At 39.5% G+C, this 11,296-nt stretch overlaps 1 protein-coding gene across 1 annotated transcript in view; it reads left to right on the top strand.

Annotated features, from left to right (window-relative positions):
• The window catches only part of SUMO2 (small ubiquitin-like modifier 2), a 7,591-nt gene extending 1,282 nt beyond the window's left edge, over window positions 1-6,309 (top strand). The window contains exons 2-4 of the mRNA XM_025197498.1: window positions 8-139; window positions 3,954-4,025; window positions 5,658-6,309. Coding sequence (XP_025053283.1) covers window positions 8-139; window positions 3,954-4,025; window positions 5,658-5,720 — 267 coding nt within the window. The 3' untranslated portion in view covers window positions 5,721-6,309. The remainder of the gene's footprint in view (window positions 1-7; window positions 140-3,953; window positions 4,026-5,657) is intronic.
• Window positions 6,310-11,296: the final 4,987 nt, after the last annotated feature.

Genomic DNA, 11,296 nt, shown 5'->3' with positions numbered 1-11,296 from the left:
TCGACAGGAAGGCGTGAAGACCGAAAACAACGACCACATTAATCTGAAGGTGGCAGGGCAAGATGGGTCTGTGGTGCAGTTTAAGATTAAGAGGCATACACCACTTAGTAAACTAATGAAAGCCTATTGTGAACGACAGGTATGGTTCTTGCATGAACGCTAGAAGAAGCAATGTCTGTTGGAAGGGTCATCTGCATAAGATGGATGAGGACAGTAAAGTCTTACCACAGTGTAAATATTTTTTCATCAAAATCTTGCGTATTTTTTTTTAACACCTCTCATCAGGTTCGAGGGATGCCTTGTTTGGAGGGTCTGTTACAAAGTAGGGGGCAGGGAAGGGTAGAGCAGGAAGTGAGTGACATAAAGATTAGTTGCAGGGGTGTAGGTTTTAGTTGTTATCTTTGCAGCTCTGGTTAGTCCGAGGGCTGTTGATGCTTCTACCCCAAAATCAGTCTGGAGAAGGTGGGCCAGGGACCAATAGAAAATACGATCGGTAGTTGTATACCAATAAGGATTTTTTTTTGTTGTTTTTTTTTTTGTTCTGGGTCTGAATTTGAAAGACATCTGACTATTAGCTTGGTGTTGCTGGCTTGAGCAAGATAAAGAAGCAACCAGCTGAAAATGGACTACTTTGGATTTTTTGAAGCTGTGATGATGATGGGCTTGGGAAGGAACATGCACATTTTGTGATAAGGTTTGGTTTATTTCCAAGGGATTAGTTGTCCTGATCAGCCCCTTCCAGTTCACAAAAAGAAAGCGGGAAGCATTTTGATAGCATGTGAGCAACTGTACCTAACCTGCCTTTAAAGATATTAAAAGAAGGGAGTTTGAACATAATGGTTGCAGAAAAAGCGTCGTGATAACACTTTTTGCAGCAGCAGTTGAGGGAAAAACTTTTTTTTTTTTGGTGATGCTGCCCAGAACTTTCTCATGGATGTCTATTTTTTAAAAGCTCTTCTTCAACAGGAATTTTTTAAGTGTATTAAATGAATTTAAGGGCTTGTCTCTTACCAGGTTAAACTGGTATAATCCTTCCCATCCCTGCATGGGCACAGTTATACCAGTGTTGTTAAGCACTCCAGAAAAAGGGTAGGCCAGACTAGTACAAGGGATCTTCATTTGGATATCATTGCAGTCATGTTTTGGGTTATGCTGGTTCCAGTTGAGTAGAAATTGCACATGGACCACAAATTGGGGTTCTTATTCAAAAACCATGTCTAGTCCAGACCTAACCTAAGAGTTCAGTCATTCTGAGAAGTGTGATGGGAATAGACAAGAGAACGTTTGTGAAGCTCTGGATTCCTTTTCTGCAGCTCGCTCTCAGACTCGCGTTAGCTTAGGTAAGTCACTTGACCCTCGGGTTTCCCAAGTGTAAACACGAACACCATCTTCATGGGATTTTGTGAAGATTAATGAACTGTTTGAAAAATGTTGTGAGATTCTTGGATGAAAGGTGATGTGATATAAATGGAAAGTATCATGGACACTCAGGTTAGTCAACATAACATGTTTGCTGTGTTTGTGTTGTTTAAATACTTTAAAAATAAAACTGGTGCAAGACTGTTTAACCCATGAAAATCCATGAGTAGCAAGGTTTAGACACCTCTTGCAATTAGCAGAAACCAAGTTTTAAATAAGCCAGCATTCAAAGTGTTGCTAAATTAAGAAGCAAACGCCCACATGACAAAGGCCATGTTTTTGAACTGGGCTGTTAACTGGTTAGGCACCAAATATTAATTATATTGTGAAAGTATACCTCAATATACTTAAAATCCACAGCTTCCTTTTGACCTCATTGGGTACAGTGAGTGTTCAGCACCTCTAAAAATCAGACTCTTCTGATATGTACAAGGTAGACCCTGGTTAAACTCTAGCTAAACAAGCTTTTGAGAGAAATGTAAACTTAAGTGGTGTAGAGTGGAAGGTTGTGCATGATATAAATATGACGTGAAGAAAGAGTTTAGTTTAAAGTTCTGACGATCAAGGTGGGAGATGATTTTGCGTTACTGAAACTTGTTTTTAGTGTACTGAACTACATGCATTAAGATCCATGTCTTCCTGAGGTTGGAAAAGCACTTCAGTGAATGCCAATCAGGATCCATTTTGAGATGCATGCACAATTGCCAGGAATCTCTGCAAAATAACCCTTTTTAGAATATATAATGTAAGATGCATGCTGTTAGAGAAACAGTATATACTCTTTTTGATGAAATCTCCGGTTTTCTCCATCTGTTTAATTCTTCCTTTCAAATACCCCTCTTCAGTAACCTGGCAACAGGAAGTCTCTTCCTAAAGAGATTGACATCCCCAGAGCTGAACAAGTTGTCTCTACAACGTTCAGCCTTTAAGCACTTGTGCTTGAAACAAATTTTGCTGTGCAGAAGTGGGTCGTGTTGCCTCTGCACTGCTTAGTCACCTACATGCTTGCCTTATACTAAGACAGTGTCATGGGCGAACGTGCCAGAACTTATTTTGTTTTGGCCTTACTGGTGAGATTTTGTTTTGCTATGAACCGTAAGTTTTTATTCACTTAAATATTCTCACTAAAACTTCGTTCCTGACAACTGGACCTATTCATGACACTACAATTTTGTTTCTTGTTTATGTGGCAAAGTAAGGATTTTGCTGTTCAGCGTGGTCCACTACACACAATGTGTAATTGAAAAATTAAAAAAATACTTGCTGTACATTCCCAAGCTAGGCAAAAGATAGAGCTTGGAATTGAGGCAGGAGTTCTGGTCTTAGTTCTGCCACTAACTATCCTGGGCAAATTGCTTAGGATGTGGACACAGCACATTTACTGCAGAGCAAACGGCAGAGACATGATGCACAGCTTTGTATAGGTGTAAATTGCTTCATTTTGGGATGTAGTTACCTCGGAAAATGAGGAGTGACTCTACGGTGGTACCTGTTGTATGTCTGCTCCCATGGTTGGCATCAACCTCTGTAGCTCTTTGCTCAATGAAAATTGGCTCCTCTGCCACCTAGTGGTCAAGGTTTATCATAGTATTTGCAAGAACTCCAGGCAGGAGCTTGGAAGGGCTAGACTTACCTGCTCCTTACGATAGACTAAGGTTGTGGTAAACGCAGTTACTATGCTGTATGTTCTCATCCTTAATCTTTCCTTCTCTTTAGAAAGCCAGTAGAAGAGCTGAGAGGTCAGAGCTAAAGTGCCTCTGAAGTAATGTTTACAAACTTCAAGCTTATGTTAATGCACAGAACTATGACTAATTAGCTAGGCATTTTAACTGCTGTTCTTTCTCACTTGGTCCGATAACATTTTTGGAAGTGGGAGAATCGGCAAAATGTGACGGATAGGAATTTGAATTATTTTTTTTTACTCTGCTTGTAATATATTTTATTTGGAAGATTTCCTCTGAAGCGAGATGGTTCCATTGACTCTTTTGAAACCTAACTGCAAGCTAGTGAGTTGTTACCTGTGTGTTCAAGAAGTTACCTTTTAGGATTAATGGTTACTTCTTGAATTGCTTTGGACTAATAGGCCAATATCAACTTTTTGGGAAAACTAGGAAGCCGTGTTTCCTTTTTGTGGGTAGGGTTGTTGCTGTTCTGATGATGACACCTGATACACAAAGTGCTAGTTCTAACTTTTTTTTAACTGTATTATTGAATATTAAATATTCTTGTGAAAAAATTAAGGCTGACTTCTGGCCTTCAGATAGGCTTTGTGGGCCTTTTGTCAGCAGGGACACTGTTTTATGTTCTAACAACTAAATTACAACTTGTAACACACAACCTATCACTAAATCACAGCATTTGGTCTGGTAGCTCCAAAACTGGTGCATGAGAAAAGTAAGAAAACTCTGGTATGAACTGTGGATGATTGGTTTTCTATTCTGAGTCGAGATGCAGTTCCAGTTACACACTAGAATGAATTCTGAGGAGTGTTTTAACATGACATTTATTTTGCTTTTGTGTTCTTTCTTATCCAGGGTTTGTCAATGAGGCAAATCAGATTCCGGTTTGATGGGCAGCCAATTAATGAAACAGACACACCGGCACAGGTAAAAATTGCATTTAAAGCTTAGCTCAGGAACTAGTATATCTGTTTAACAGAAGCATTTGTCTAGCTGAATACTTGAGTGATAGAGCTTGATCACTGTCCATAACCTAAGATTTACTCAGGAACTAGTTCAGATTTGTTTGGAATGGCACTTAATGCTACTGAACTTTTACCACCTCAGAGCAAAGTAAGGTAACAGTGTACAACTACAGCTGAGATTGAGCCTTGTGAGGGAGTTCTGTGCATTATAGACTGTCATGGTTTCACGATCCTGACAGAGAAGTGTTGGAGTTGTCCAGTAATAGCATTTACATTCACTTGCCTTTTACATTTGATAGCTATGCATGTTGATCTGCCAGTTGATGCTAGCACAGGTTCTACTTGTAATGCTGGACAATGAAATCTGAAGATTTTCTAGTATCTCTAGGTTTATTTCTAGTGTCTCTGGTATAAAAAAATCACTGGATGTTCTCCAGGTTGAATTGACCTGAAGGTTTAACATTGCGGTGCATGGAAATTGGTTAAAACATCAGGATGCAGGTTAATTGCGGCAGTAACTAGTGGTGATTGTCAAGGATGTCTTTCTATAGTGGGCTGTGTAGTTGGCATGAGTGACTGACCAGTGTGCAGTTCCAGTGCAAAGTTTTTATGCTTTCAGAACACCATCCCATGATAAATGAGGGGCTTGAACAATTTTGTCAGTGTTGTCAAAGGGTCAGTCAGCTGGTTTGAAGAATTATACCTCCTTTAGCTGTTGCATTTGGACCTTTGGTTGAACCTGACTATTGGGATTTAAGATTACGTGCAGCTCATAGCACACATGGAAAAAGCCATATTGAGGCTAAATCATCAGTTGGGTGTCTGTCTACAGCAGGGGTCAGCAATGTTTTTGGGCAGAGTGCCAAAAACACCCACAACTTCAACTTGTAAGGGGTGTGCCAGGGGTGAGGCTGTGAGGGGCCCAATCCTTGTTGTGGCAGCAAAGCCCCAGCCCCTTCCCCACCATCTCCCTTGTGGTGCTCATGCCAAGCAAAATGCCTTCGCGTGCCACACTCTGGCACCTGTTCCAGGGGTTGCCTACCCCGATCTACAGTAAGAATTGTATGATGGAACAAATTGCTTCAGTAATATTGTCTGTAGCTCAGAATTGTGATGCTCCTTGTTTTATGGCTAATTATGCAACATACTTAAAAACTGCCAGTCTTTCAGCCTTTTTTGTACTTAGTAGCTGGTGGTTGATTTTTGTTACTCTAGGGATATAGAAATCTTAATCCTGGTCTGCTTCCCTTAGTCCTTTTGCTGAAGCCACTTAGATCCTGTTCACTTGAACAATCATAGTATGGGTGGTAGCAGCTTTTTAAGGACAGCCAAGAAAATGAAGAGGGAAGAATAGGGTGGTCTGTTTTAAAGCAGGCAGCAAGATTTCAGAACATAAAAATCAGCACTCCTGACTTGCTACTACAGTAGTAATTATCTACCATGCTTCATTATTTACACTTCATGTTCCAGTGAAGCAGACTAAAACACCCAAAGCTTGGGTTCTGCTCTGGTAGGTGGATCTAAAATGAAGGATGTCTTCAGCATCTAATAAACTTAATTGAGTTGAAAGCAGTCTTTCTTTTTTCTGTTACAGTTGGAAATGGAGGATGAAGATACAATTGATGTGTTCCAGCAGCAGACAGGAGGAGTTTACTAAAAAGAGAACCTGCTTCTTTCCTCTCCGGAACTGTGCTCCCACAGATGACACATTCACAATTAGAAAACGAGACTTGGTTCAGCCACATCCTGACTACTGCAGTATAGTTTCTCTCTTTTTCTCTTTGATTTTTTTCCCCCCTATTTCTTCTATTGTACATAAAGTAACTGGTGTATGTGCACAGACATAATGCATATTTTTTTTAACTAAATGCCCAATAGTATGTTTTGATCAACATGGAATGGAGATGAGGTGGGAAAAACAAACTGGGTCTGTGAAAATGCCCCTTTTCTCCATTAGTGGCATGCTCCTTCAACTTTTATCTTTATATTCCAGTAAGTTATTTTGCTCTCACTGTTTAAAAACAAAACCTTGCATACCTTGTTTGATTGGATAATTTCAATGTTTTTCTTTTATCATTGTAAAACCAAGGACGATTTTATAACTTTTTTGTACGTAGCTGTTACACGTAGAGCAATCTGTCTAAGTAGGGATAAATTACTCTTAAAAGGAGAAAAAAATGATCCTAGATAGTTTTCCCTTCAAGTAAAGCGTCTTGTTGTTTAAATAAACTTCTTGTTTAAAATAATCAGTTTTTTCTTTTATGCTTCTATACAGTGGTAATACTTGGCACTTGCGGCTTTTTATTTCCACAGCACTGTACAAACTTTAGTCCTCAAACCATCTGTGGTAAGTATGATCCTCACTTTATGGGTGGGGAAACAAAGATGAAGGGCTTATCCAAGGTAATGTAAGAGTCAGTAGCTGGTCTGAAAGTAGAAGCTAGGAAACCCTTGCTCTGGGTTTTGTGTGCATTATACTACACCGTTCGGCTGTCATGAAGGGAAAAGAATTACTGTTGTCCAGTTAATTGGAGAAGGAGGGAGATGAACTGTTGTACAAAAAGAAACAGTTTCCAGAAGCTAGGTTAATTGCAACAGACTGAAGCATTACAATATCTCATGGGCTTGAGTTCAGTGTTTTTGAAATAGGAACTTGGGATGCATTTATAGAAATATTGGCATTTCAGTTGTAATAGTTTTTTGATATTTTTTTTTAGCTGACTTTTTTCTTTTTTGGGGGGCGGAGGTTGAGAGAAGAAACAAATCATTGAGCATTCAGCTTGTAAGTAGGGCGCTCACAAAACATGGAAAGTAGAATAAGCAAGTTGAGTGCTCTGGGCATGTTAATTTTTACACTATTTGGATTCCAAACTCCTGTTTCCCTGTGCCTTGTTCCTGGATGAAAAGGGAGGAGCTTATATTTCATTGAATCATTGGAGGCAACCAGAAATAAAGGCTTCTTGCAGCTATGCACAATTTTGCCTCTTGTGCTCGTCTTGTCAAGGCAACATAAAATCTGAGGTAGTGGTAGAGTGGAGTTGAAACCCAAGACTTTTGTGAAAGACTATTGAACTACTTTCACAGACTACTCTTGCTACTTCCTTGCTTCACTGTATCTGGAAAATGCTTTCTTTGTCACTGTTCTAGTTCTTCAGGAAGATCTTATGGCTCTATGCTACTCAAGTAATTTATATCGGATTCCTAATGCATAAAAGATAAAATAGATAAAGCCAGATCCTTGTTGACAACTTTTGCAACTTCACTGATGACCCTGAGAGTTGATCATTGCATGTGTGTTTTCCTATGCCTGATGTTGGAACAAGATGATTTTACTACCTGGTTTTGTGTGTGTGTGTGTGTGTGTGTGTGTGTGTGTTCCTGTGTTTTAGAAAAAAGATGAAGGGATGATGTTTTTCCCATCCTGTGATAGCACTATTGCTCACTTCTAGAGAACTGTAAGTATTAGGAAAGGATAAACTACTACTGGATGTGCCTTTGTGTGGTAATGCTTTAATTATGTGTAGAGGATCAATGTCCTACTTTCTGGTTAATTTTAAGGAATCAGCAATCATAGTAAGCAAATATTTTTCTTCCCCAGTTTATGCCTATTTTGGACTGCCGAGCCAGCCTATACAGTCCTGTACATTTGGAATGGCTTCCTGTTGTAGATAAATATTTGTATCAAGAGGTGCATGGAAGCCTGGAGAAATAGTTCTTTTTGAGCTAGAATAGTTCATTTCCTTTCATAATATTTCAGTTTTAATTTCCTACCTCAGTTCTCATGTGGGTCTCTGAAAATTGTTCGTTTTTGGCTTTAAAAGCTCTATTCTTATCTTCCCCTGCTAGACTTCTGAAAACCTGGACTCAATGATCTGTAAGGTCCCTTCCATCCCCTAACAACTATGAAACCTTCCATCTCATTCTTTAAACTTCGCTGGCATTATTGCCAGGATTTTGTTCTTTGCTGAAATCTCTCTCTGTTAATCCAAAAAACACATTTGGCCTTGTGTTGGCCTCTGAAAACAGTGGGTGAGGTCTCCTTAATCATACCTTCCTGAGCTCTAACCAAATTCAGGCCAAAAACTTCCAGTTACATCTTGTTTTCTGTTTCTTCTTCCCTGAGGGGAGAACAATGAAAGATGGGCAGGGAGTGCAAAAATGCTTTCAAAGTTGCCATCTTAACCTTGTAAGAAAGTACAATAATGCTTTGTCACAACCTGCATGTGGAATTCCTGTCAACAGAAAGGGAGTTGCACATTTTGTTAAGGAAACCAGGCCTTCTAAGGGGGGTTTAGGCCAGTTTATGAAAGCTCCTCTGTGCAAAAATAGGGGGAACCTGTCCATAATCCCGTTTTAAGAATGAATTGGCTGCAATGGTTTTATGAATGTCTGTCTTCCGTCATGTTGTGCTAGAAGCCTTTTACAACATGCTATTACACTTAAACTGTCAGCTAATCTTAATTCCTTTATATCTAATACCCCTCTTATTTTTAGTTTATGTTGAGCGAGCCCAAAAGTGCCTGTTTGTAACAATTTTATTTTAATGTGACTAGAAAATAGCTGTTTTCAAAGCTGTAACAGCCTTACACGGTCAAAATAGCTTGTTTTGGAAAGCACCTTACTGAAAAGATCCTGATGATAAAAATTAAAAAAGGCCTTGGAAAGCTTCTCTGCATAAGAGCTTCAGGTTTTTTAATTCACATTATTCTAACAGTTCAGTGGATGGCTTTGACTTGTTTTTAAGTATAAAATATTTGTCTGCCAGCAGGGGGCTAAAATACCAACCAATTTTTAATTTTAAACCCACAAACTAGACATTAGGTCTGTTCTGATGTGATTCTGTAGCTTGTTACCTGATGGTCCTGCAACTTGGAGGCCTGTTGGCACGGCTCCTAAACTGGAGACTTGGTAGCAAAGCCTCTGTTCCCTAGGATCTGAATGCTTCCTCTGTGACTTAATCTGCACTCGGAGAGCTACTTCTGAGATATGAAGGGGAATGAACAGAGCTTAATGCCAGTTTGCAACAGCATAAGTCATATTCTATATATTTTTCAAAAACAGGTTAATAGTGGGTGTGGTATGAAAATGGTTTGGTTTGTAGGCCTAAATCGCTTCCCAACAGTTTTCCAGTTTTCAGTAGAAGCCAAAATGTTTTCAATCCCATGTGAAGATGAGTAAAGGAAAGCTTATTAAGAGGTTCTCTTTGCACAGTGCAGACAGATCAGTGCTTCACATTTACCAAACAGTAGGGAATCTTCAGGGGCCTGTGAATGTTGTGCTGTCCACCAAGTCTCTGAAAACTGCAGGCAAGTGATTGTCATGTAGTTTGACAAAGCCTTTTCCACAAGTACTGGACTATGCACCGTCTTGAGTCTTGGTGAAGGCATGGGATGTTTTGTTCCTTAGTAAAAGAAATTATTTGAGAGGAGGCTTTGTGGTGAATCCAACACTGAGGACTCTCAGTAGCGCAGCTCAGGGGCAGAGACAGTGAGCCTCGTAGCTTAAGAGATCAACCAGTACATGAAGAGCATCTGCTTAACTTGCCTTGGCTGAGATAGAGTTAATGTAGTGAGCAAGAGGAAATTCTCTCTCAGGACTTCCAGAGGGGAGAGCGCAGTATCTTTAGGGCCCAAATTTACTTTCAGTCTTTTAACCGAAAAGTCCGAAGGCCTGTAAAGGATAGAGGCAACACGTATTACTTGTGGAAAAGGCTTTGTCAAACTATTCCAGACTATAAGATTATAATTATTATATCCTGCTCTGCTCAGAAAGGCTCATCACTTTCAATACAAAACTTTAATGCAAAAAAATTCCTCCAGTCTTGAAAACCAGCATTTCAATTTTATGTGCCCCTCAAGTCTCAGCTGTTCTACTACTTGCTGTGTGCTGTTAGCCTTGGGCACGCTAGGGCTCATTTATTTTCCCATTACTGTTGTCTTTATATATTTAAAAAAAAAAAGTGTGGGCTACTCTTATCTGCTAGAGCACAAGGAATCGAGATTCCTCAGTTCTATTCTGGGCTCTAATGCCAAGTTATGTCTTTAGGCATGTGACCTAAGGCAGCATTTTCAAGCTTCTGTGCCTAACGGGTGGGTACTTGCATCCACAATAGTGACCCTAATAAGTAATTTAAACTTCCAATGTGCAGCTTCTATTGACTTTGTGCCCCTCCTCTTCCCCTCATGGGAACTTGTCTACTTGGTGCCTGACAGTCAGGCTCGTTTTATTCAGACAGTTCATTTTAAGCATCTCACTTTAGGCACACAAATTTGAAAAGGTTCACTTTTGGTCTTTGGGCCTTAGTTTTGTCATCTGTTAAAATGGGGATGGTACTTACCCACTGCAGAAGAGTGTTTTGAGGATTAATGTGAAATGCCTTGAGATGTTCATATTAAAAAGTTTCTATACATGCAAAGTATTATGACATGCTTGATGTCAAGATGTTCTGAAGCAGGATTTGTTGGTGAGCTAATAGTGCAGCATAAAAGGGTGCAAAGGGGTATTTTGGTGTGATGTAAGAGATTGCACTAGTTATGTAGGGGTATTCTAAAGTTTTTCAAAGGAAAAATAGGTGATACTACAAGAATCAATTGGGGTGAATATTTTTACTGTCACAAAACAAGCACATTGTTAAAGCTCAGCTATTGCTATAAAACAAGCATCTTTTGCAAAAGATAGTTATGCTTAAAGCAGATGTTTCTCCTGTGAGAGTGCAGACCTCCCAGTGACTTCACTGCTCATGAAGTAGCCAGTGTAGTGCAAGTGCTGGCATTGTGTGAGATGGATGTTGATTCTATTGTGACTGTTATTGCAACATTAATGAAAAGGTATAATCTAACTAGCCCAGAGAGCTGATACTCGGCTGCCTTTAGCCAATTGGAAACGAGCGGCTTTCCAAAGCTCTGGCTATTTGTGTTCAAAGTGAAAGATCTGAAAATCACACCCTTGCTCTTCACTTTTTTAAAAATATGAAGTGAATATTACAGTAGAAGGGGTTTTTTTGAGGGGGGGTTGGTTTTATGTTTTGGAGGTTTTTTTGTTCAACTAGGAGATAAGATTGTGGCTTCTTTTCAGTACGTCTCTCTCACCTAGTGTGATAGGCTGTTTTGGAGTAATAAAGTACAGTTTAAAAGCATTGAACTCAAATATGTTGGTTGATTTGTGGTTTTTTTTTTAAGCTAATACTGCACTGCATCAGATTATTCGTGTACGTTAGTTACAATGTGCCATATT

The sequence above is a fragment of the Alligator sinensis genome, unplaced genomic scaffold (assembly GCF_000455745.1).
Source record: "Alligator sinensis unplaced genomic scaffold, ASM45574v1 scaffold400_1, whole genome shotgun sequence".
Lineage (NCBI taxonomy): Eukaryota > Metazoa > Chordata > Crocodylia > Alligatoridae > Alligator > Alligator sinensis.
Note: the sequence above shows the minus strand (reverse complement) of the source record. Positions and strands in the feature narration are given on the sequence as shown.